Source organism: Ahaetulla prasina, chromosome 4 (assembly GCF_028640845.1).
Source record: "Ahaetulla prasina isolate Xishuangbanna chromosome 4, ASM2864084v1, whole genome shotgun sequence".
Classification (NCBI taxonomy): Eukaryota; Metazoa; Chordata; class Lepidosauria; order Squamata; family Colubridae; genus Ahaetulla; species Ahaetulla prasina.
Genome location: NC_080542.1, coordinates 86,559,705 through 86,586,399, shown reverse-complemented (window position 1 = coordinate 86,586,399; position 26,695 = coordinate 86,559,705). Strand labels below are relative to the sequence as shown.

The window sequence follows — 26,695 nt, the reverse complement described above, 5'->3', positions numbered from 1 at the left end:
CGCAGCCGAAAACGGAGCTAGGTGCCCATTTTCAGTGGCAGAGCCCTTGGGCCATGACAGGTGCCCCAACCCAAGTGATGTTTAGCTGGCCACGCCCACTCTGGCCATGCCCACAAACACCCCCAAGTCAAACACAACCCTGACGCGGGCCTCAATGAAATCGAGTTTGACACCCCTGTCCTATTAGAACAAAATTCAGACATACATTCAGACATGTTGTGGCTTGAAGATATGACAATGATACAACAATCATGCATGCAGTGATATTACCAACAAATGCCACTCTTACATATTTGTGCCCCAAAAGCAGATGATAATGACATGTATTTGTTGTCATGAATTATCTATTGTCATTTAATCCCAAGCTTCCCTCCTTACAACTTAGTATCCCATGGAAAATAAAAATTTTCATTCAATTAAGTACAATAAAAAGTACAAATGCAATTCTATACTGTGGATAATGTTTATTATAGTTTATTGAAACTTCACTTTCCTAAACCAATATTTGAAATTAGCTTTTTTCAGTAAACCAAGACCATATTTGGGTACCAAAGTAGAGTTAAAGAACATAAACAACAGTGATTTCCCAGTCCTTAGAAAAGCATAAAGAATTACAGGGAAAGTGGTAAGCATATCCGTATAATACTAAACTGTAGGACAAATGAAACAAAAACATATTTAAGGTAAGGTAAGGTTTCTACTCCAAAGTCTACATTTTTAGCAATTAGACATTTGTGTTATTATTTTTAAATATTTCTATTCAGATCTAGTTTTCCTATTCTATATCTCAACCACAGGTAGTCCTCAACTTACAAACATTCATTTAGAGACTGAAAAAAGTGACTTATGATTAATTTTCACACTTAACGATTGTTGTAATATCCCTCTGGTCACATGATCAAAATTTGGATACTTGGCAACTCGCATGTATTTATGACTGTTGCACTGTGCTGGAGTCATGTGAACACCATTTCTGGAGATGCAATGTCAATGAGAGAAACCAGATTCACTTAATGATCACATAATTCACTTAATAATTGCAGTAATTCACTTAACAATTGTACCCAAAAGTCCTAAAATGGCACAAAACTTAGTTAAAAATTGCCTTGCTTAGCAAAATTTTGAGGTCAATTATCATCATAAAGACTATCTATATTTATCTGTATAAGTAGTCAAATACTTAATTTTGACTATACATTTAATTTTTACAAATAAAAAAATAATCTCATTGAGATTAAAGCTTCTGCAATAATATGCAGATTGTAATTGTTCTGATAATTCCTAGTTTCATTTGTAACTACTTTCTGCAATGAAGAAAAATGGCAATCCAAAAATCCAAATGGCCAGTAAATGATTTTTACTTACTTAATGGGGGGGCAGAACAACTCAAGTTGTTTCTAAAAAAAGGTAGAAAAATTAATAGCATAACAGATATTTTTTGAAACATTAGCCAAATCTTTAAAAACAGTGCACCTTAGCTCAAAATCAGTGTTAGTTTAAACATAAACTAATACAAATCTTTAACTTTTTTTCTCCTATCTTTTCCCACTCTTTTAAAATGAAACGTTATTTCTTTTCAGCAAAAATATTTCCTTCTAATGATTAATATGCTACTTTTCATTATCTTGGTCCATGTTGAAAATACATGTTGTGAGAAAAAGCACTTTTAATGCTGAGTGTATCTCCAGTTGATGAGTGATGGGAAGTAGCTTTTCCACCCATTACCAGCATCTCTTCTTCTTTAATTTCCATGGCTTTCTTATAGAGCTCAGCAGCCTTCTCAAACTCACCCCCTTCATAGCTTTGGGGAGAAAAGAAAGTAGGACTTAATATTTATTTATTTATTTATTTATTATTTAAATTTATATACCGCCCTATCTCCCGAAGGACTCAGGGCGGTTTACAGGCATTTAAAAATAGATAAATACAGTCTAAAAACAATTAAAAAACTTATTCTAAAAGCCTAAATTAAAAATATGAAAATAAAACCCAATTTAAAACCCGTAAATTAAAATCTAGCTCAGTCCTGTGCAATTAAATAAGTATGTTTTAAGCTCGCGGCGGAAGGTCCGAAGGTCCGGAAGATGACGAAGTCCTATTAATAAAGTCTTAATAAAGGTATTTTTTTGAGCAGGAGGTTGAATTAGAGGACTCCCTAAGATCTCTTTTAACTCTGTTATTCCATTAAAGATTCATAATACATTTTGTACCTAATCCTCATACTAAGTCATCTGTATACACAGAAACATCCACCATCTTTCCCATTACAGACTGGATTCAACAATATGGAGAATTTTATTATTCAGTCATTCAGTCATATGTAGCTTCCACCCTTAGCTGGATCTTGCAAGGCTAGAAGCAGACTAAGTGCCTTGAAATATGCCTGCATAAATGCTTCTGATATTCTTGCATTCAATTATATCAATATAAGGAGCTACTATAATAAGTGGAAATTTATTTATCTAGAATAGAACAAACACGTTTACTTGATACCTTAGCACAGCCAAATTTTTTAATGTTTCCCCTACACGAGGATGCATATGCCCAAAGCTGTCTTCATAAATTTTCAGTGCACGTTCATACAGAGGCAATGCTTCCTGATGTTTTTTCTAAAAGAAACAAGAAAACAAAATTAGGAATGTATTTTTAAAATACTTACTGAAATTCATTTCAAAGCCAGAAAATTAGTCTGCCTATAGGATAAGGTTAATGCCTATAGGAAGTGAATAACCCCTCTCCCAAAATTTTGGCAGTTAGTACAGTAAGAAACATCATGTGCAAATATAAGATCCTTCCTCCCTTTCTTCCTCTGTCCATGAGTGAGAGAAACAGAATTATTCCTGTAAAAGAACAGTTTCCGTGACTCCATATTTACGCTTCTCGTGACCTAAACTAACCTAAGCTAATTAGCTTGTAAGGTTTTTAGATAAGAAAGTATGTATGATGCCTTTTCTGAGAAAAAAAGGACATAAACTTGGTTAGTACATTCTGAGTTGGGTCAGGCTGACGCAAGCTAATTTAATAATAGGAAGGAAGCTGACATTCCAATTAATTGTAAAAGGACATTTGGGTAGGGTATTTCCATTGGGTATTTCTAATTGGGGAATATGTTGCTGAATAAGCCAAAAACTTTATGTAACGACTGATAAACAATGATAAGAAGGGGCATTTAATTGCTTTGCTGATTGTTTGAAAATGTATTTAAACCATGTATTCAGACCTGTAAGATGTTTTCTCTTTCTTGGGAGAACCCTGATTTTTATATACGTGTGAGCGTGTGTGAGTGTGTGTGTGTGTTTGCGCGCACACACACACATATATATGAAATAAATCTGCTTTTTAATTGCTCATGGTCTCCACATTACTTTCTATGAGGTTGGGTTTTTAAATCTCGCAATTGGTGCCTGAACAGGGACTTGAAGACATCCATCTGGAGAGGGATTTTACCTGAGGAGATACTGATTTTAGCGTTTCAAGGGTACTTCTTTTCCAGGGGGACTACTCTTCTTCAACCTGATGTGATGGAGACCTGAACATCAAAGCAGGGAAGTCTGAGCCATAAGGGACAGGAATACAGTGCACTGACCCAGAGTGAGTGTAAGTACAGGGTAATTAAGGGAAATCTAGTTGGGGTGGTCTAACTCCTTGAATGTCTGGTGCTGTGTGTACATTGAGATGCAATAGAAGTGCTTAGGATGCACTTTGAACTTGCTGATGTGAGCTTTCCTCTGCGGTTTCATTTCTGGGCTACTGGAGTGGCCAGAGGTTAAGCGTGTTGAGTGTTCTTTTCATAAGGGACAAAGGAGTTCAAGGAGGGAGGCGTCAGCTATGAGGCCCCGGACTGGGAAATTTGTTAAGGATCCTAAAAATACTACCAGTAGTGAAACACTCTCTATTTCTCCCCCACCCCCGCTTTCTCCTTTGGGGGAGCTATTAACTCAGTAGAAGGAGGATTGGCTGAATACTTACACAAGGAAGTTAGATAAACAAGGAAGTGTCTATGATTGAATACTGCACAAGGGTTTGGCCAAAGTTTATTCTAATACAGCCAAATTATAGATGGAGTAAATTTGGGGAATCAGATCCTTATTGGATAAATGCTTTGAAAAGGGTGCTGGAAAAAAAGAAGTTAACAATTCAGCTGTTGTACATAGAACCATGATTCTGTATTCAGTGGTTTGATCCATTCCCCCCAGAACTGCAAAAAGGAGGAAGAAAAAAAAGGTTAGGACCCATTAGCATATGCCATTTGCCCACATCCTCGTCCTTATAATCAGAACGGAACAGGAGGAGGGGCTGCAGGTGTAGACGATGGAGGAAGTGAGAAAGTTCAACAACACTGCAGTATCAGCAGTTGAAGAAGGAAGTGGATGATTTACTAAATGTCAGGTATTATCCAAATCCTTCTCCTCAGGTTACACAATCACAAACTATGAAGGAGAATAAGATGCTTCCCTGAAGGGAAATGCCAAATGGAATAACAGGTGCAGGGGTGCCTATAACAATGTTTGTAAATGTGCCCTTTACATCCTCAGACATAAGGAATTATAAAAGACAAATGCCTTTTTTGCAGATAGATCCTATAAAACTGTCTGAATCCTTGGATCTTTTTTTGGGACCTAATCTATACACATATACTGAGTTAAAATTATTCTGGGATATTTGTTTTCCCCAGAAGAAAGGTCCCAAATCAGGAAAGCTGCTATGGCTTATTGGGATAAAACCCAAGAGGGGGCAGGTAACCCAGTAGCCTCTGATACTAAATTTCCATTAACTAATCCTGGTTGGAATAATAATGATCTGGCTGACTGGGAACAAATGGAGGATTTGACAAGGATTGTTTTTCCAGGGAGCGAGAACTGCTATACCTCAAGGGAAGAACTTAAGTAAAGTCTTTGAGGTGGGACAGTTGAAAGATGATCTTAGAAAGGAAAAAAGACTGTCTGAATAAATATTCTGGTCTTTCTCCTGAATCACCAGCTTATGATTCTCTGATGAAAATGCAATTTGTAACAAAGGCTTGGCTAGATATACAGAAAAAGATACAAAAAATTGAGGACTGGGCTAACTCTGATATCACAATTTAAGGAAGCTCAGAAGTTTATGCAAACAGAGATGAGGCAAGGAGCAGACAGAAAAGCCAAATGATGGTGTCTGTTATGAAGGCTGCTAATAATCTGATAGACAAAAAGAAAGAGTTTGGCAGAGGCAGAGGTATTGGAAAACAACCTTCCACTAATCAGTAGAAATGCTCTGGACAAGGAAGGGGATTTCTCCAGTGAAGAAAGCCAGATGTTGGCAACATAGGTAGTAAGAAATGTTTTTCATGTGGGAAGGAGGGGCATTTTGCAAAAAATTGCCCTGAGAAGAGAAAACCCCAGAGAAGAAAACAACGCCTCTATACCCTCATGGGAGAAGAGGACAATTAGGAAGGTATATATGTTTTTAATCGATATAGGGGCAACTCGAACGTCTATCTGTAAAATGCCAAAAGGTATTGAACAAGATGGAAAAACAATGAGAATAAAAGGAGTAAAAGGTGAACCATTTGATGTACCATTGTTGAAAGATGTGCATTTACAATGGGGAAATATAATATAATATTAGTACCAGAAGCAGGGATGAACCTATTGGGAAGAGATGCCCTATTCCTATTGGGAAGTGAGCTTAAATTTATAAATACTGCTTATACTGTAAATATATTAACTGAGGAACAGGAGAAGAAAATCGAACCATAGGTTTGGGAGGCAGAAGAAAACGGGAATTTTGGATATCCCTCCTCTGAAGGTAATCCTAAAGGAGGGAACTATCCCAATAAAACAAAAGCAATACAATATACCAATGGAGATGAAGAAGAAATTAAAAGTAGTGATAGAGAAACTATTGCAAGAGGTTAATAGAACCTGCAGTGTCTCAATACAATACACCTATATTACCTGTAAGGAAGCCTGATGGATCTGTTCACTTAGTTCACGACTTAAGACAGGTCAATAGCCTTGTTGCAAGCCACCATTCACTAGTGCCTAACCCTTATACACTTTTGAGCCGTATACTGCATTGTCATAAATATTTTAGTGTAATTGATTTAAAGGATGCTTTTTGGATGGGCCCATTGGCAGAGGAATCAAGGGATATATTTGCTTTCAAATGGGCTGATCCAGATACCCACAGTAATCAGCAGTATCGGTGGTGTGTTTTACCACAGAGGTTTTCAGAGAGTCTGAATTTGTTTGGGCAAATGTTAGAACAGGTGTTGGAAAAATTTAGCCCACCTAGAAGTATTCAGCTGTCACAGTATGTGGATAACTTATTGTTGTCAGGGAGAAGAAGTCAGAGGACGATACAAATGCATTGTTAAATTTTTTGGACATTCATGGTTTCAGAGTCAAAAAGGAAATTGCAATATATGGAATCAGAGGTAAAGTATTTAGGACATTTGATAAATCAAGGAAATAAAAAAATAAACCCGGATAAGATAGAAGGGATATTAACACAGCCTTTACCAAAGACGAAGAGGGAGGTTAGGAAATTATTGGGCTGGTAGGGTATTGTAGATTGTGGATAGATGACTATACCGATAAGGTCAGGTTTCTATATGATAAGTTGTTGGAAGAAGAGCCATGGAAAGTTGTGTGGAAGAAAGGTGATGAAGATAGGTTTGAAAAGTTGAAGAAAGCAATGATACAGGCTCCAGTGTTGAGATGTCTGATTTACAGAAACCCTTCCACTTGTTTCTAGCAGTGGAGAATGGTATTGCTAAGAGGATGTTGGCTCAGACATAGGCTGGGAAAAAGAAATTTGTAGCATTTTTATCAAAATTGATGGATCCTGTAGTGCGAAGTTGGCCCTTGTGCATAGAGGCTGTAGCTGCCACTACCCTTTTGGTGGAGGAGAGTAGAAAATTGATGGGCATTGGTGATGAGTAGTCCACATCAGGTGAGAACATTCCTGATGCAGAAAGCCCAAAGGTGGGTCACCAATGCTAGGCTTTCAAAATATGAGGTTATTTTGTTATCTCAAGAGAATCTGGTTCTGTTCTGTTTCCCTCCCCCAATACTCCCAACAAAGAGTCAGTCAAAGGCCTCCTTTTCTAATTTATTTACATAGATAAATGTTCTGGCCACGTCTACCCACGGGCCTGCCAAGTCTCTGGAGATAACTAGGAAATTATAGATAAGGCCAGAATTACTCACGAATATATTCTTCCCTCCATTGATACAGTTTGCCCGCGCAAATTCACTGCTTTGTCCAAGACAAAAAGCCAGGAAGTTCCGCCTCCTTTATATCCTCTGTAGATGTCACTGCATGACTCATCATTCCTTTGGCTTTGTCCCAACGCTTCCTCTGCTGCGCGCGTCGGTCACATCTGCGCAGTCTTGCATCACTCCAAAACTGTTCTTGGGGTGTTGCCAAATCAGAAGAAGGCCCGAAAGAATCAGGCCTTGCCGGCCCCTCCTCCTCCCTTTGGGTGGGTGCCAGGGAGGGAGAGGGCCCAGGAGAAGCAGGCCTTGCCAGGTCTTCTCCCTCACTTTCTGAATCATCTGAGTCCAGGAGTCCGAGTCCAGGAACCTGGGTCACAACACTATCCCTCACCACAGGGCCCTTCCCCCGGGCTGACGATCGGGATGCGGTCGGGCTGGGTTTTGCTCATGGAAGGCCTGTACCAGGTCAGGGGCATGAACATCGGAGGCATCTACCCAGGAGAAATCAATCCCGTATCCGTTCCACGCAATCAAATATTGGAAACGACCCTTCAGCCAGCGGGAGTCTCGTACGCTGTGGACTTCATATTCCTCCGATCCGTCCTCGGCGACGGTGACAAGTGCTGTTGGGCACCAAAGGGGACTCGGTGTGGCCTCAGGAACCAGAAGGGACCAGTGAAAGATGGGGTGGATCCGCATGGATCGTGGCAGGGTCAGTCGGTAGAATACCGGGTTGATGATTGCCTCAACAGGGAATAGGCTGATGAATCGGTGGTCCAACTTCTTTTCTGGGCGGTCGGACGGGAGGTGTTTGGTGGAGAGCCACACCCGGTCTCCGACTGCCAGCGGGGGCGTTGCCCGTTGGGAGCGGTCGCCGAACCGTTTGTAGTCCTCCTTCACCCGATCCAGCTGCTGACGTACCAACTGTTGGACCACATGCAATTCCATCAGGAAGGTCTGCGTTTCGGGAACAGGAGAGTCCGGTGGTGCCAGAGGGAAGAGCCGCGGATGGTACCCCACATTGGCAAAGAACGGGGTCATCTGAGTAGAGGTGTGCTGAGAGTTGTTAAAAGCAAACTCCGCCAGGGACAGGTAATCGGCCCAGTTGTCCTGCTGCTGGTTAATGAAGCAACAGAGATACTGTTCCAGGATACCGATGACCTTCTCTGTACCCCTGTCAGTCTCTGGATGGTGCGATGACGACAGACAAACCTGCACCTCCAACGCGGCCATCAGGCTCTTTCAGAAGCGAGCTGTGAACTGAATTCTGCAGTCCGAAATCACCCTGTCCAGTAGACCATGGAGGCGGAAGATGTGCTGCAGGAAGAGACGGGCTGTTTTGGCGGCTGTGGGCAGCCCGTGGCATAGGATGAAGTGTGCCATCTTGGTGAGCATGTCCACCACCACCAGCACCGTGGTGAACCCAGAGGACGGCGGCAGGTCCGTCAGGAAGTCCATGGAGATCGCCCCCCAGGGTCTGTCGGGTGTCGGCAAGGGCTGGAGGAGCCTGGGAAGGGCCCCTGTGGCGGCCTTGGCTTGCCGGCACGGTACGTAGGATGTCACGTAGGCATGTAGATCATGCCGCACTCGAGGCCACCAAAAGGTCCGTGTCACCAGGTGGAGGGTCTTGAAGAACCCAAAATGTCCTGCTGCAGGGTTGTCGTGGCACTGGGTCATGATGAGGGCTTGGAGTGGTCCTGTGGGCACGTATTATCGCCCCCAAAACTTGAGTAAGTCCTCCTCCAAGGTCCAAGGAGACACGGGGCCCACCTCCGCTCTCCTTTGCTGTGACCAGGAGTCCTGGCGCTGCGCCTCTCGCACCTGGGCCCGCAAGTCCACTGGTTCCTGTGCTGCGGCCAAGGCTTCTGCCGGCAGCACCGTCCATGGAGGAAGGGGGTCCTTGGCGCAGAGGTACTCCGGCTTGCGGGACAGGGCATCCACCCTCCGGTTGTGACCGCTGGGAATGTAGGTCACGCGGAAGTTGAACCGGGCAAAAAACAATGACCACCGGATCTGCCGCTGGTTCAACTTCCGAGCTGTGGTGAGGTGCTTGAGATTCTGATGGTCCGTTCGGACCTCCACCTGATGTCGGGCCCGCTCCAGATGGTGTCGCCAAGCCTCGAATGCAGCCTTGATAGCCAGCAACTCTTTTTCCCAGATGATGTAGTTACGCTCAGAAGGATTGAGTTGCCGGGAGTAGTAAGCGCAGGGAAAAAGTGTGCCGCCATTCGTCAGAGCCTGTAGCAGCACCGCTCCAAGAGCCACATTGGACGCATCCGTCTCCACCACAAAAGGCCGGAGCGGGTCGGGATGCCTCAGGACGGGTTCCGTGATGAAGGCTTTCTTGAGGGCGGTGAATGTTTCTTGCTGCGGGGGACCCCACCGGAACGCAACCTTCTTCCTGAGGAGCTGGGTAAGTGGAGCCGTCAGTGTGGCGAAGCCCGGGATGAAGGTCCAGTAGTAGTTGGCAAAGCCCAGCAGGCGCTGAACATCCTTCACCCGACGAGGGGTTTCCGAGCTACACAAAGCTTCTACTTTGTGTGGGTCCATGGCTATGCCCTTGGGCAAGATGATATGCCCGAGGAATTCTATGAAAGTCCGGAAGAAGACGCATTTCTCCAGCTTCGCAGTGAGTTGTTGCTTCCACAAGCGTTGCAGAATCAGACCGACGTGTCGAAGGTGGCTTTCCCTGGACCGGGAGTAAACCAGGTAGATCACAACGAACCGATCCAACATGTCTTGGAACACGTCGTTCATGAAGTGCTGGAAAACGGTGGGGGCGTTGGTCAACCCAAATGGCATGACAGTGTATTCGTAGTGTCCGTATCGGGTGCCGAATGCCGTCTTCCATTCGTCTCCCTCTCGCATCCGCACCAGGTTGTAGGTCCCCCGGAGATCGAGCTTGGTGAAGATCGTGGCCTCCCGCAACCTCTCCAGCAGCTCCGGGATGAGCGGCAGGGGGTAGCGATTCCGCATTGTAATGGCGTTTAGCCGGCGGTAATCACAGCACAGGCGCAAGTCCCCTGTCTTTTTCTTCACAAAGAGGACCGAGGCCAAGAGAGGGGACTTTGAAGGCCAGATGAACCCTCGGGCCAGATTTTTGTCCAGGAAGTCCCTGAGGGCGGCCAACTCGGGCTCCGACATGGAATACAGGTGTCCCACAGGCAGTGGTGCATTGGGCAGAAGGTCCACGGGGCAATCGTAGGGCCGATGCGGGGGTAGTCGGTCCGCCTCCTTCTCGCTGAACACGTCGGCGAAGTCCGTCAGCTCAGGAGGCAAGGAGATGGCAGCGGTGGGAACGTTCTGGCCGGCACAGGTGTGGTGGATGTGGTCAACGCACTGCAGACTCGGGAAAGAGATGGCGTTCCGCGACCAGGTCACCTGAGGATCGTGGGTCCGAAGCCAGGCCAACCCAAGGACCAAGGGAAAATGAAGGTCCGTCGTGACATAAAACTGGATCGCCTCCTCATGGTCTCCAATAGCCAGGCACAAAGGCTGGGTGGTGAATTTAATGGGGCCGGACACCAGTTCTCGTCCATCAATTGTCTCTACCCGCATCAGAGGGTCCACCGGAACCACGGGGACTGCAAACTGGGTCACAAAGGCCTGGTCCATAAAGTTTGTTGTGGCCCCTGAATCCACCAGCACATGCGCCTGGAGCCCGTCCGACTGGTTCCCCAACCATATCCATGTGTCCAGAATCAGACGCCGAGGGGGCCCAGAGTCTACTTCTGCAACGTCCAGTGGGGGCTTAGTACATGCCCGACCTAGGATTTCCCCGAGGTCGGGCCTGCTCCGTTTCCCGATTGGTCACACTGTGATTCGGGGACCGGCGTGCGTGCCCCACTTTGCTTTGTGGGGCAAGAAGCGGTGAAGTAGCCGGGCTCCCCACAGTACAGGCACAATCACCCTTGGCGCCTCCGGTTCCGCTCCTGGGCTGTCAGGTGAGGTCTGGCCGCTCCCAACTCCATGGGCTCTTCCGCAGTGGATACAAAACATGGGGTGACCAGTGGCGCAGGAAGCAGGGGTGCAGATGTCGACGGCGGGTCCCAGGGGGCGCGACGGGATGGTTGCTGTTGCAGACGGGCGTCGAGGCGGAGACAAAGGGGCACCAAGTTGTCGAGGGTCCGTGGCGCCTCCACCCGGGCCAGCTCGTCTTGCAGTTTCTCTGAGAGTCCCTCCTGGAACGCGTCCACCAGTGCTGCATCATTCCAGTCAGAGTCGTGGCACAAAAGACGAAATTCGGCAATGTACTCCTGCAGGGAGCGCTTCCCTTGACGGAGTTCCTTAAGACGCCTGGTTGCCTTCAGCGTCCGAATGGGGTCCTCTTACATGATGCGCAGGTGCTGCCAAAAACGCTGTTGGTCCGCCAGCAGGGGGCTGTCCTGGAGCAAGAGGGACGTGGCCTATCGGACAGCCGAGCTGGAAAGAAGGTTAATCACGAAGGCCACCTTAGCCCAGTCGTCTGGGAAATCCTCTGGCCACATAGCCATGTAGAGCTGGCACTGTCCCAAGAAGGTCGGGAATATCTCAGGCTGCCCAGAAAACTTATCCGGCACGGTTATCGGGCACTTGCGACGAGGAGGAGGAGTGGGAGGACCGGGGGGGGAGGGCTGCAGGCACATTCCCGGCAGCAAGTTGGCCTGCCAAGTGAGCCACTTGCTGCTGTAGCTGTTGATTAGCCGCTTGTAGCTGCTGTAACAGCTGCTGTACCTGCTGCTGGTCCATCTTTGGTGGAAGATGGTTTAGTCGGGGTCTTGGACAAAATGTTCTGTTTCCCTCCCCCAATACTCCCAACAAAGAGTCAGTCAAAGGCCTCCTTTTCTAATTTATTTACATAGATAAATGTTCTGGCCACATCTACCCACGGGCCTGCCAAGTCTCTGGAGATAACTAGGAAATTATAGATAAGGCCAGAATTACTCACGAATAAATTCTTCCCTCCATTGATACAGTTTGCCCGCGCAAATTCACTGCTTTGTCCAAGACAAAAAGCCAGGAAGTTCCGCCTCCTTTATATCCTCTGTAGATGTCACTGCATGACTCATCATTCCTTTGGCTTTGTCCCAACACTTCCTCTGCTGCGCGCGCTGGTCATGTCTGCGCAGTGTTGCATCACTCCAAAACTGTTCTTGGGGCGTTGCCAAATCAGAAGAAGGCCCGGGAGAATCAGGCCTTGCTGGCCCCTCCTCCTCCCTTTGGGTGGGTGCCAGGGAGGAAGAGGGCCCAGAAGAAGCAGGCCTTGCCAGGTCTTCTCCCTCACTTTCTGAATCATCTGAGTCCAGGAGTCCGAGTCCAGGAACCTGGGTCACAACAGGTTCTCTCAACTGATAGGAATTTAAATCCAGCAGAATTCCTATCAGGGGAGAAAGGAATGGGACAGTGTGGAACATAACTGTTTGGAAGCTATTGACTTGCAAACAAAAGTACGAGGGGATTTGGAAGTAGTCCTATAGAGGGCAGTATAAACTTTTTTATTAATGGGTTTTCCCGAGTGGAAAATGGGAAGAGAATGAATGGGTATGCAGTAGTTAATGGAGACACTGCTGAAGTACTGGAAGCTGGACGGTTACCTTCTGATTGGTTGGCACAAATATGTGAAGTCTTTGCTTTATTACAAGACTTGAAGTTGTTAACCAAAGAAGTGGGCAATATATATATTGATTCAAAGATTGCTTATGGAATTTTACAAACGTTTGGAAAAATTTGGATGGAAAGGGGGTTGATAACAAGTAAAGGGAAGGAATTAAAGCAAGTGGATCTCATAAAAGCTGTATTAAAGGCAACTGTTGGCTATTGAGGCACATAAAAAGGGAACTTCAAAACTGGTTGTGGGAAATCAATTGGTGGATGAAACTGCAAAAAAAGCAGCACTACTAGGGGAAGAATTGATGGTTTTAATTCCTACTTTGGAATGGGATGTGAAACCTGTATTCACAAATGATGAAGAAAAACGAATGTTTGAGGAGGAGGTGAAAAAAGCAAATGGATAACAAAGGAGGGATTACAGTTAGTGAATAAACCAATTATGAGAAATATAATAGAGTGCATGAGGGGACTCACTAGGGGATTCAGGCTGTTATTGATTTTGTTAAACGAAAGTACATTTGTACACAATAGCTATGCAAGTGGGAAGGAAATGTATACATTGTGTAAGAATAAATAAGAAGATTATGCATAAACAAGTGGCTGGAGGTAGAGATCTGGCCATTTGGCCATTTCAACGAAAGTATACTCTAAAGTATTTATTGGCAGGGGTGAAATGCTACCGGATCGGGCAAGTAGGTAGCGGAGTTTGGTTCTGGTTCGCCGATCCGGTAGCAATCGCTGGCTGGCCACGCCCCCGAACCAGTCCATGGCCCACAGTCCAGCCTTCGCAAGCTGGACACCAGAACACCGGAAAGGCAGCTCGCCACCTGCTTGCCCTTAGGTCAGGGGCCAGGGCCCATTCCCCGAGGCCCCGGAGCTGCTGCCTACCCAACCGGGTCAGAGAATGCACCATTCCCCAACTCCGGCCTTTCCCCGGAGCCGCCGCCCGCTCTTCCTTCGCCCACTTGCTGCCCGCTCGCTGCCTGTTCACCCTTCACCTTTGGTCAGGGCCCAGGGATATCTCATTCCCCTGAGACCCTGGAGCCAGCCCCTGCTCGCTGCCTGCCTCAACCGGGTTGGGGAATGCACCATTCCCCGACACCAACCTTGTCCCAGAGCTGCCACCCGCTTTTTCTTCGCCACACAGAGTATACTTACTTTCTTCCAGTGGCTGGCTGCCAGGAAAGGCAAGCATCCAAAAGTTACTAGAGTCCCTCTCCTTGAATATGCCGCCGCCACTGCTGCTTGTTCCATGCACCGGCTGCGCAAGCGCACACTGTTTATTTCATTTATTTATCAGCAGCAGGTTGGGTATGCGCTTGCACAGCCGGCGCATAGAACAAGGCGGCATATTCAAAGAGAGCAACTCCGGTAACTTTGGACGCTTGCCTTTCCTGGCAGCCAGCTGCTGGAGGAAAGTAAGTATATGCTGCGTGATGAAGGAAGAGTGCGCGGCGGCTCCGGGACAAAGCTGGTGTCGGGGAATGGTGCATTCCCCAACCCGGTTGAAAAAGCGGCAAGCAGGGGGCGACTCGGGGGCCTCAGGCAATGGGGCGTCCCTGGGCCCTGACCAAAGGCGAAGGGCGAGCAGGCAGTGAGCGGGCAGTGAGTGGGCGGCAGCTCCAGAGAAAGGCTGGAGTTGGGGAATGGTGCATTTCCTGACCCCGTTGAGGCAGGTGGCGGCTCCGGGGCCTAGATGAAGGGAGAACAGGTGGCGAGGGAAAGGCAAAAGGCAGAATAGAAATTATTTTTTTCCCCTACTGGGTTCTGTGGGCGTGGCTTGGTGGGGGGGGTTGTGACTGAGTGGGCATGGCTGTGAGTGACATTGAGTTGGCCACACCCACTCAGTCACAGGACACACACACACACCAAACCACACCCACAGAACAGGTAGCAAAAATTTTTAGATTTCACCCCTGTCTACTGGTTATAGTGGACCATTTAACTGGATGGGTTGAAGCCTTTCCATGTGAGAAATGTGGTCTGCTCAAATGGAAGATAGATGAGACTTCGCCCATAGGATTAGCCACTCTGCCTCCTGCATCAGAACCAAAGATCTGGTCCCGCCTTGGCAATTTATGTGGGCCTTGGTGACCACATTGTCTGTCAGCACTAAGATGTCCTTGCCCAAAACTAGGGACTTGAAACTCGAAAGCCAAGTGCGAAAGATCCTCCCGAGACCACTGTCTTTGAGCCATGCAGGATCCAAGGTGAGCTCACCAACCAAAAAGGCTGGTGTCAGTCATCAGGATGAGATGATGAGGCTCCCGGAACCTGAAACCCTGGGCAATGGTGAAGACCACCATGTGAGGGAGGACCAGAATGCTGGTGGAACCTCCACTCACAGTGATGACGTGCTACTCCGAGCTCGTTGGAATGGAAGGAGAAACCACTACAAAGCCCTGCTGTGAAGACGAGCCCAAGGCATGATGCCGAAACACGACACCATCTTTCCCAGTAGCTGAGAGAGAAGCAGGAGGGAAGAAGTCCGATGCAACCTGACCTTGACAGCGAGATCTCTTAGGCTAGATTGGAGGTCCAGCGAAAGGTACATCTTTGACTCCACTGTATCATTACTGTCCCATGATGGAGCAAATGCGTTGTCGGGATCAGATGACTCTTGGACCAGTTTACTGAAAAACCATGACATTGAAGAACCTGAATGGTGAGATCTAGGTCCCCTCTGGCCCTGGCTTCTGAACTGGACTGGATGAGGACATTGTCCAGTAGAACTGTATCCTGATAGGCAATGCTCTGAGATGGCCCACCAAAGCTGCTATCAGCCCGGTAAACACCCAAGGGGCAGAAGACAGGCTGAAGGGCAATGCCTGGTTCTGATAACGTTTCCCCGCATATTGGAACTGGAGAAATTGTCTGAAATCGGAATGAATGGGAACATGCAGGTAGGCCTCCGTTAGGTCCACTAATATAAGGAAGTCACCCTTCCTTATGCTCTCCAGGATGGAGTGGAGAGACGACATCTTGAACCTTCAATATACTACATAATGGTTCAAGGTCTTGAGACCGAGAATTGCCCTCCAACCTCCTGAGAACTTCTGAACCAGGAACACTCTGGAATAAAATCCCTGACCATGGTCTGCCTCCAGAACTGGCTGAATGGCCTGAATGGCCAACAAGTGTTCTATGGCTGACTCTATGAGGTGCTGCTTCCCCTGATCTTGAGACACGGGACAGTGGACGAAGAATCTTAGTGTTGGACAGAAATTCCAGGGAGAGGCCTGACCGTACCGTCTCCCTGACCCAAGAATCTGAAGTGGAATCCTCCCAATGGTTGGCAAAGAGAGCCGGCCGGCCCCCTATGGGAGACTTGGAGGAGCAGTCATTTGGACCGCTGATAGGGATGACCCCTCCTGCCCTGAAAGGAATGTTTGGATGGATAATGGTGTCCCTGTCTGCCCTGACCTTGTCTGGAGGCAAATTGTCTCTGCGATCTTTGTCCCCCAAACCCACTGTCTGTTCCCCGAAAGGAAGAGGTACAAAAATAAGGGCTCGGTCAGGACTCCGACTGTCTGTTCAAGGAAGGCATGATCTTGCATTTGTCTTGAGATTCCACTAGAATAGGATCTAGGGATTCACCAAACAATTTCTCTTCCTTATACGGGGAAGAAGCTAGCCTCCACTTGTTCCTAGCATCAGCCTACTGGCGAAGCCAGAGGAGGTGACGAGAAGCGATGGAAGAACCAATGACCTTAGATGCAAATCAAGACGCATTCAGCATTAGGTCTGTGGAAAATTCCACCGCTGCCATAATCTTGTTGAGATCCTAGTGGGACCTGATGTCTGTGACTGGAAGCCGGTCCTGTAACTGCCTTAACCAAAGCAACGAAGCCCTGTTAAAATAGGATGCAGCAGAAGCTGTCTTGACAGCCCAGGTCGAAGCCTGATGTGCCTTGACCAGAGATTGCTCAGATCTCTTATCTTCGGACGGAGAAGCCACCACTGGAGGGTCCATCACTGGAACCTGTAGTGACTTTGTCAAATCAGAACCAATGTTGTATAGGTGTTTGCCCAAATTGCTGGGAACAGGACCCAAGCCAGAAGAAACCCACTGTCTAGGAACCATGTCCAGAAAAAGTCTGGGGATAAGACCTCCTCAGACTCAATGGTGGGTTCCACAAACAAAGGATCAGCTGGGTCAGCAGGATCCAAAACAGTACCAGAAGTGCACTCGTCGTGCCCTGACAAGTGGTAATTTTCGCCTTGTGCAGCAATGATCTGAAAAGGTGAGGCCTGAAAAGCCCAACAAAAGATGGTTGATCTGGAGACAGATCCTCATCATCAAATAACTTAATATCACACTGCATCTCTTCTCCTGAGAGGGAACCTTGGCTGGAAAGCGCTGAACATTCCGGATCTTGGAAGCAAAGAGAAGATTCCAACCCATGATGCCTATGATGGGCAGACTGAGCTCTGGAACCCTCAGAAGCCATAGTAGTATATATGCATTGTAACCCTGATTCAATGCCCTGACTTATGGCATTAGTAATCAACGTGGACAAATGGTCAGGGATTTAGAAGCAACTGTCTGACCAGGCTATAATCCTGAAGAAATGGGAGTAGAGGATGTCTCAAGGGGAGGAGACCTGTGTTCCACCTGTTGCTCCCATAGGCTAACTGAAGGTTCTAGACCAGGCATTGCCCCAAAAAGAAGATCACTGTCACCAGGCAATACAGGAGCTTGTGAAGAATCTCCATCTGGAGACCAGGCAGATGGAGCTCCCTCCGGAATAGTTGAAAGCTCCTGCAAGCTCCTCAGGAGCTTGAGCTCTAGGAGGGTCCTTGCCCTTAGAAATAGTGTCCTTATGAATTCCCTAGGAAGCCTGTCCAGAAAAGCTATGCTTTTGCTTGGACCCTCGTTTTGAAAATCTTGAAGGCTGTGAAGCAAGCTTCACAGGCCCGTTCTGCAACAAGCCTTGCCCGCCCAAGGGATTGAGAACCCGAAGGTCCTTCCCTTGGATCACTGTCTTGCTCTGAAAAGCCAGATCCAGATTTGGACCTGGAATGCCCTGAAGCCGAAGAGGCCATAGTGCCAACTCCTGCAAGGAGAATATGGACACAATGAATAATGATAGCAAGTCCCCAAATGCAGTAATACTGAGTACTCACAGGGCCCACCATGCTGAATTAAAAAGGGGGAAGCCTAACAGCACGACTGGGTTCCCAACCCCAAGTGCCACACCCCCAGCCAGGTCTCTTAAACCAGTGCTCACAGGGACAAAGCACAGTTATGCCATATACTTCCAGCAGAATAGAATAGAATAGAATAGAATAGAATAGAATAGAATAGAATAGAATAGAATAGAATAGAATAGAATAATATAATTTTTTATTGGCCAAGTGTGATTGGACACACAAGGAATTTGTCTTGGTGTATATGCTCTCAGTGTACATAAAAGAAAAGATACCTTCATCAAGGTACAACACTTACAACACTTAATGATAGTCATAGGCTACAAATAAGCAATCAGGAAACAATATCAGTATTAATCGTAAGGATGCAAGCAACAAAGTTACAATCATACAGTCATAAGTAGAAGGAGATGGGTGATGGGAACGATGAGAGGATTAATAGTAGTGCAGATTTAGTAAATCTTTTGACAGTGTTGAGGGAATTATTTGTTTAACAGAGTGATGGCGTTTTGGAAAAAACTGTTCTTGTGTCTAGTTGTTCTGGTGTGCAGTGCTCTATAGCGTCGTTTTGAGGGTAGGAGTTGAAACAGTTTATGTCCAGGATGTGAGGGGTCTGTAAATATTTTCACAGACCTCTTTTTGACTCATGCAGTATTCAGGTCCTCAATGGAAGGCAGGTTGGTGGCAATTATTTTTTCTGCAGTTCTAATTATCCTCTGAAATCTGTGTCTGTCTTGGGTTGCAGAACCAAACTAGGCAGTTATAGAGGTGCAGAAGAGAGACTCAATAATTCCTCTGTGGAACTGGATCAGCAGCTCCTTGGGCAGTTTGAGCTTTCTGAGTGGGTGCAGATAGAACATTCTTTGTTGTCCTTTTTTGATGACATTTTTGATGTTAGCTGTCCATTTTAAATCTTGCGATATGGTAAAACCTAGAAATTTGAAGGTTTCTATTGTTGATACTGTGTTGTCTAGTATTGTGAGAGGTGAAGTATGGAAGGATTTCTCCTAAAGTCTACCACCATTTCTACGTTTTTGAGTGTGTTCAGTTCCAGATTGTTCTGGTCGCACCACGAAGCTAGTAGTCCAACCTCCCGTCTGCATGCGGATTCATCATTGTCTCAAATGAGACTGATCACTGTTGTGTCATCTGCAAACTTCAGTAGTTTAACAGATGGTTCGTTAGGATGCAGTCATTGGTATACAGAGAGAAGAGAAATGGGGAGAGCACACAGCCTTGGTGGACCCTGTGCTAACTGTACAGGTATCTGATATGATTCTGCTTAGCTTCACCTGCTGCTTCCTGTTTGCTAGGAAGCTTGTGATTTACTTATAAGTCTGTTTAGGTATCTGTGGCTGGTTTAGCTTAGTTAGAAGAGTGTCTGGGATGATGGTATTGAATGTTGAATTAAAGTCTAAAAAGTGGACCCTTGCATAGGTCTTTGAAGAAACTAGAGAGGGCGCCCACAAGGGATCTCCCTCGGATTGGTCTTACCTGAGCTGAAACGTGCAGCTGAGGATCTGATGCCGAACCTCCCATTCAGAGGCAATCAAAATGGCCACCGATCCTTCTTGCAGCTGAATCAAAATGTTCTTCACGAGGTCTCAAAATGGCTGCCGCCACAAGGCTCTCAAAATGGCCACCAAGCCTCCACGCGGATTTCAAAATTTGCCACCCAGCCTTCCATGGCTCCAAAAGGGCAGTCGCAGCACAAATTAGCCGAAAAAAATGGCCACCAAGAAGCGCAAGGCTCCACAATGGTCAACGCTCCTCTTCACCTCTCCCTGCGAAGTACAGGCCAGCGCTATGGAGCCAGGCTCGTGGGCACTGCCTGAAGCTGCTTTCAGCTGTGCTTATCCACACACTCACTGGGCAAACACTAAGGAGCAAGCTTATGGGCGCTGCCTTTGCCTTGCAAGGAAATCAAAGCCTTGAATCTCCCTGTAGGTCAGCTGTTCGAGGCAAAGCCTGTGAGAACTGCCCAGAGATACTCAGCAGAGAGACCTCATGCCATTCCCGCAGCCCTCAGCAGGCTCAGGCTGAATCGCCCTTCACGCTGGAATAAGATAAGGTAAAGAAAATATAAAAGGAATGTCCAACCTGTTTTTCCTAGGAAAAAAGGCAATCAGGAATGTACAGCTCACAGAAAAACATCTATCCAGCTCGACTGAGTCTAAAAAGCTGGCAAGCAACAGGAAGAAGGGTGGCGTAACTATTTCACAGACTCAGTCCAAGCAGTTAACAGACAGAGTTAACCCATTCCTTTTGGTTATTTGGAGTCAATTTTTTTCCTCACGCACACACCCACATATTTTATGAACAGAGTATTGGCCATATCATATCTTATACAACTTAACATATCCAAATACATTTTACTTTGTTACAATTTCTGCCAGTGTTCTTTTTCCGTATTTTTAATTATATAGTAATATTTCTATGCTTGTTTATATAAGCCACATTGTCTTTCGCTCTCAAGTTCTAATTTCTTCATTTTTACTAATATATATTCTCTTTCATTATTTTTTAGATAATTTAGTTTTTATCCTGATATATTCAAACATGTTCAAGGTTGCCTTTCTTCTGTTTCATCTTTTTTGTTTTACAGCAATCTTTCTTCTCTTTTTCATTCCTCTCCCTCCCTTCTTTTATCCTTCCTACTTTCTTCTCTCCTCTCCTACTCCTTCTCAACTTCCCTTTCCTTTCTCCCCCTCCTCCATACTTCCACCCAATCTAATCTTCTCTCCTACTCTTATTTCCCCTCCTTTTCTTCCTCTCCTTTCTTCCATCTCTCTCCTTCTTATCTCTCTCTATTGTTGTATTCATTTTCATTTCAATATTTTTCACTATGGTGCCCAGACAACCCCAGTTTTTCCATTTATTGAGTATATTTCTCAGAATTCCCTTCAGATATTTTAATTATTAACAATGTCTTCCAACTTATTCCATTTTTACCTTACAACCTTTTAGTTAGTTCAACCTTCCACCTCTTATTTTCTTTAAATTCTTATTCCCTGTTCAATAATTATTTTTCTTTTTCATTTACATACATTTACTAACATTTCAATTTTGTTCAATTTTATATCTCACTTTCGATTATTTTCACCTATAACCCATTCTATCTTTCACATTTCATCTGCTGGTCTATTTTTCTTAAACAGTATACTTCTTCCTTTTTTTCCCTAGCATATATTTCTTTTCATCCTTACTTATATCATTTACTAACTTTTCAGTTTTATATCTTAATTTCAATTAATTTCTTTGTTCTTTTCAATATTTAAAACATATTTCTTTACCATCCACTATCGTTACTTCCAATCCATACATCCTCAGACAACAAAACATATAACCCATTTTCTCTTTCACATTTCATCTGCTTCTCCATTTTACATTAAGCAGTATATATTTTCTTTTTTCTTCTTACATAACTTCATTTCATCCTTTCTTACTTCCCTTTTACAATAATCTATATATTCTTCTAATTTACTTCTTACACACAGTTTCTACTACTAATATCCTTCCCTTAAATCAACCTATTGATGTTTTAATTTCCTTTCTGCTATCCATTTTTTTCCCTTTTAACCATTTTCTTTAGGTCTCTCCAAAATTCCATTTCTTAATGTTTTCCTCCCTTTCTCCCATTCTCTTATCTTATTATTATTATTATTATTGTATTTTCCTTTCTGCCTCCTTTCTCTAATTTTTACTCTTTTAATTTTCCTCCTTGATCTTCTCCCATTTCCTTCTCTTCTCTTCTTTTTTGAGAAATATTTCCCCCTATCCATTTTTATTCTGTCACTGTCAATCCCAGTGTAATCATCTATGTTTTTATCTTCAATTATTTCCTTTTCAACATTGTATTCTTGCTTCTCACTCATATTCTTTTTCCTTTTTTTTTACATTCTAACCAGTCCTCCACTTCTTTATTTCCCTTAAATGATTCTTCCACCACTTGAAACATCTCCCTTAGTTCCTCATACTCATACTCCCAACTCTCCATTTTATTAATTTAAAGAGAAAGGATTTTTGAATTTATTATTTTAGCTTATGTATAATTTGAATTCAAGTCCATATAATGTCTCTTTTTTCTTTTTTCTTTCCAAATAATGTCCAATTCAAATGTTCATTTAAACTGTTCCAGTTTGAGTCTTTATTCTTTCAACTCCTTTTTGAAATTGTGCTCCAGCTGTTTAAACAAATACTCCTCCAGTCATTTCCCACGGTGGTCTAAGTAATGCGATGCTTTTTTTTCAGCAGCAGATGCCTCTCTCCAATTCACAAATCCCCCAGAAACAAAATGTCAATTGTTAATCCACAAACATAATTACTTCCTCTTCAATTAAATCCTTTTGTTATTAAAAAATGCTCAGTTTTCTTTTTCTGTTATTACTTTTAATTTCTTCCAAGTCCAATTTTAAATCCAGATGGAACGTTTTCCTTTTAGGGCTCTGATCTTAAAGTTCCTCTTTGTTTTTTGTTTTCCTTCACTTTGAATTCCTGTGTGTCAATTAGCCGCTAATTTCAGGTTGGGACTTCTTTCAGGCTTTAAAAATGTTTCCTTTTTACCTGTGAGTTGGCCAATCACTCACCCGGTAACAATACTCCGTTCAATCACCATTCCTGCTCAAATTTTCCATGTGGCCGCCCCGGCTTTTGACAGCTCCTAATGGCTGTCTTTTCACACCGCTGAGTTGGAGGCTAATGCCAGCACTCCAGGGAACTTGCAACTTCCCTGTTCGCACCAGCCTGCACCTCCATTCTTCCCTGTCTCTACGGGACAGCTATGATCCACTAGGGATCCCCTGTTCAGCTGGGATATCAGCATTTTCCCGGAGCCCCAGAATCCACGCTGTACCGCCGTGACACTGTCCACGCCCCCTCGGAGTTAACCCATTCCTAACTGCTGTTTCTTCCTGGATGGGGAATAGCCTATAACACCAGTGGAGTACCCCTTTGATCATCCGGAGAAAAAGATATATGGGGCAAAAGAGCTACACTACAAGAGGCATAAGATGCAGGAGGCAGTGATGAAGTGGTGATATTAAACAAAGTGCAAGCAGGACTTTTAGGGATGTTTCCCTTGGTGGCTACTCAATATAACCATAGGCAAATAGGACATCTTGCCTGTGCTTTAGCAAAATGTATAAATGAAATATCATCTGCCATTGCTGCTTTAGCTGATGAAATGGGAGAGATTAGGAAATCTCTTCTGTAAAACCGTGTGGCTATAGATTATATATTATTATAAATGGAACATGGGTACAAGGAATTCCAAGGAATGTGTTGCTTTGAAATCGCTGATCGATCTCAATTTATTGAGTCTAAAATACAAGCTTTACATAATATCACTACACATTTAACATATGTAGCCGAAAATACAGTCTTTAAGGGAATATGGGATTTGTTAACCTCTTGGTTGCCTATTATACTCATACGTCTTATCTCCTGTATTTGTATCAAATGTGTACCAGGATGCTGTAATTGTTGTAAGTATTGTTATCGAGTAACTAAACCAAGGAAGAATGAAGCAAAGGGAAAAAGATTAAGCAGACAGAAAGTACATATTATGTTACAAAACATACACGATGGTTTACAGGAATAAGGATGGATCAAAAAAGAAAGGCTGGATTGAGAGAAATAGAACTATTCCCGTAAAAGAACTTAGCTTCAGTGACTCCATATTTACTCTTCTCATGACCTGAGCTAACCAGCTGTGTAAGGTTTTAAGATAAGGAAGTATGTATGACGTCCTTTCTGAGAAAACAAGGCCATAAACTTGGTTAGGACATTCTGAGTTGGGTCAGGCTAATCCAAGCTAATTTAATAGTAGGAAGGACGCTGACATGTTCCAATTAATTGTTTTGATAAGGACATGAGGGTAGGATATTTCCATTGGGTATTTCTAATTGAGGAATATGTTGCTGAGTAAGCCAAAAACTTTAAGTAATGACTGATAAACAATGATAAGAGGGGGCATTTGAGGCGTTTTAATTGCTTTGCTGATTGTTCGAAAATGTATTTAAAATTCAGACCTGTAAGATATTCTCTGTCTTTCTTGGGAGAACCCTTTTGCAAAAGCTTATTATGTATGTATGTGTGTATATATATATATATATATGTATACATATATATCTATATATCTATATCTATATCTATATATACATCTGTCTTTCTTTGGTCATTCGGGTTTTCTCCCGCGTAAAATTGGAAGTGTCTTGGCGACATTTCGACGAAGTCTCATTCGTCATCTTCAGACTTCAGCTTCGTGCTTCTGGGAGCAATGTGTGATTGCAGCTGTTTCTTCCTTTTTAACTGCTAGTGGGGGTTTGAACTGATTGGATGGGAGCTTGGCTGTGCTCTGATTGGATGGGGTTTTTTTGTGCTCTGATTTTGTGCTCTGACCCGCGAAAACCTCAGAAAACACACACACACACACACACACACACACACACACATATATGTATATATATATATATATATACACATTATATATATATATATATATATATAGGTCTTTGGTTGTTCGGGTTTTCTCCCGTGTAAAATTGGAAGTGTCTTGGCGACGTTTCGACGAAGTCACATTCGTCATCTTCAGGCTTCAGCTTCGTGCTTCTGGGAGCAATGTGTGATTGCAGCTGTTTCTTCCTTTTAACTGCTAGTTATACATGTAGGTCTTGGCATATTTGGGTCTTTTCCCGTGTAAGGTTGAGGGTATCTTGGCGACATTTCGACGAAGTCTCATTCGTCATCTTCAGACTTCAGCTTCGTGCTTCTGGGAGCAATGTGTGATTGCAGCTGTTTCTTCCTTTTTAACTGCTAGTGGGGGTTTGAACTGATTGGATGGGAGCTTGGCTGTGCTCTGATTGGATGGGGTTTTTTTGTGCTCTGATTTTGTGCTCTGACCCGCGAAAACCTCAGAAAACACACACACACACACACACACACACACACACATATTATATATATATATATATATATATATATATATATATATATATATATATATATATATAGGTCTTTGGTTGTTCGGGTTTTCTCCCGTGTAAAATTGGAAGTGTCTTGGCGACGTTTCGACGAAGTCACATTCGTCATCTTCAGGCTTCAGCTTCGTGCTTCTGGGAGCAATGTGTGATTGCAGCTGTTTCTTCCTTTTAACTGCTAGTTATACATGTAGGTCTTGGCATATTTGGGTCTTTTCCCGTGTAAGGTTGAGGGTATCTTGGCGACATTTCGATGAGGTCTCAGTCATCATCTTCAGGCTGGTGCTTCCAGCTTCGAGCTTCTGTGGGCAAAGCGTGGTTGGAGCTGCCGTCTCTTTATAAATACTGGTGGGGAGGTTGGGAGTGTTGCTGAGAGCAGGCTGGTTGGCTGTGTGGTTGCATCTTGATAGGTGGGTGTTTGCAGATTGGTCGAGGTGGAGAGTATTGCTGTGAGCGGGTTGGTTGGCTGTGTGGTTGCATCTTGATTGGTAGATGGAGTGGGCGTTTGCAGATTGGTCAGCTGCCTCGCAGCATCCTGTGTGGGTGTGGTCCTAGTCTTTTGTTCCTGAGCTTTGGTGTTGTGGCTGTGATGCAGTATCCCGGGCCCTGGCCTGGCTCCGAGTCCGAGGTCCTGTCATGTGTTCCTGGCGTGTGTCAGCTTGCTTTGCATGGGGATCAGAGCCAGTGGTGCCAGCATGGTCTGGGTTCTGGATGATTGCTGCTGTGCCCCCTCCAATCCCCATGCAAAGCAAGCTGACACATGCCAGGAACACATGACAGGAACACATAACAATACCTCGAACTTGGAGCCAGACCAGGGCCCGGGATGCTGCATCACAGCCATTTACTCAAGACATCACATCACAGAACTCCAGAGGCCATATCACCAAAGCTCAGGAATAAAAGACTAGGACCACACCCACACAGGATGCTGCGAGGCAGCCGACCAATCTGCAAACACCCACTCCATCTACCAATCAAGATGCAACCACACAGCCAACCAACCCGTTCACAGCAACACTCCCCACCTTGACCAATCTGCAAACACCCACTCCATCTACCAATCAAGATGCAACCACACAGCCAACCAACCTGCTCACAGCAACATTCCCCACCAGTATTTATAGAGAGACGGCAGCTCCGACCACGCTTTGCCGACAGAAGCTCTAAGCCGGAAGCACCAGCCTGAAGATGATTAGTGAGACCTCATCGAACGCCACCGATACTCTTAACCTTACACGGGAAAAGACCCGAATATGCCAAGATCTACATACCTATACCCGTGAAAACCTACGAAAACACACACACACACACACACACACACACACACACATATATGTATATACACATATCTTTATAATAAATCTACTTTTTAATTAGATTATGGACTCTGCATTACTTTCTATGAGGTTGGGTTTTTAAATCTCGCAATGAGAAGGACAGATTGAGGGAGAAAAGTTTAAGTTTCTCCATGAGGATGAAACTCAGATTGGCTAGCCACTAACCCATTCCTGTATATGTGCCCTTCCTCAGAGGTGTTTTTTAAAAAAACAACAAGGAAAAATATGACTGGAAAAATATGACTGGGAAAAAACCCTAGATGTCATCTTTCATATAATAAGTATAAGAGTTGATGCACATTCTACTTCTGTATTTGTATCAATTTGTCTCAAATTAAATTTGTCTCAAATATTTTCACTACTATTTTCATGCTGATGAAATTTGCTAATCTGTGTTTTTCAGAGTACCTGAAATATGAGTTTTAGAGTAAACAGT

General features: G+C 44.6%; 1 protein-coding gene across 4 annotated transcripts in view; it reads right to left on the bottom strand.

The window, feature by feature from the left end:
- Window positions 1-444: 444 nt before the first annotated feature.
- The window catches only part of NPHP3 (nephrocystin 3), a 174,403-nt gene continuing 148,152 nt past the window's right edge, over window positions 445-26,695 (bottom strand). For all 4 annotated transcript variants that reach the window (XM_058181003.1, XM_058181002.1, XM_058181005.1 and 1 more), the window contains 2 exons: window positions 2,494-2,609; window positions 445-1,801 (listed from right to left, as the gene is read on the bottom strand). In XM_058181003.1, the coding sequence (XP_058036986.1) occupies window positions 1,621-1,801; window positions 2,494-2,609 (297 nt within the window). In that variant the 3' untranslated portion in view covers window positions 445-1,620. The remainder of the gene's footprint in view (window positions 1,802-2,493; window positions 2,610-26,695) is intronic.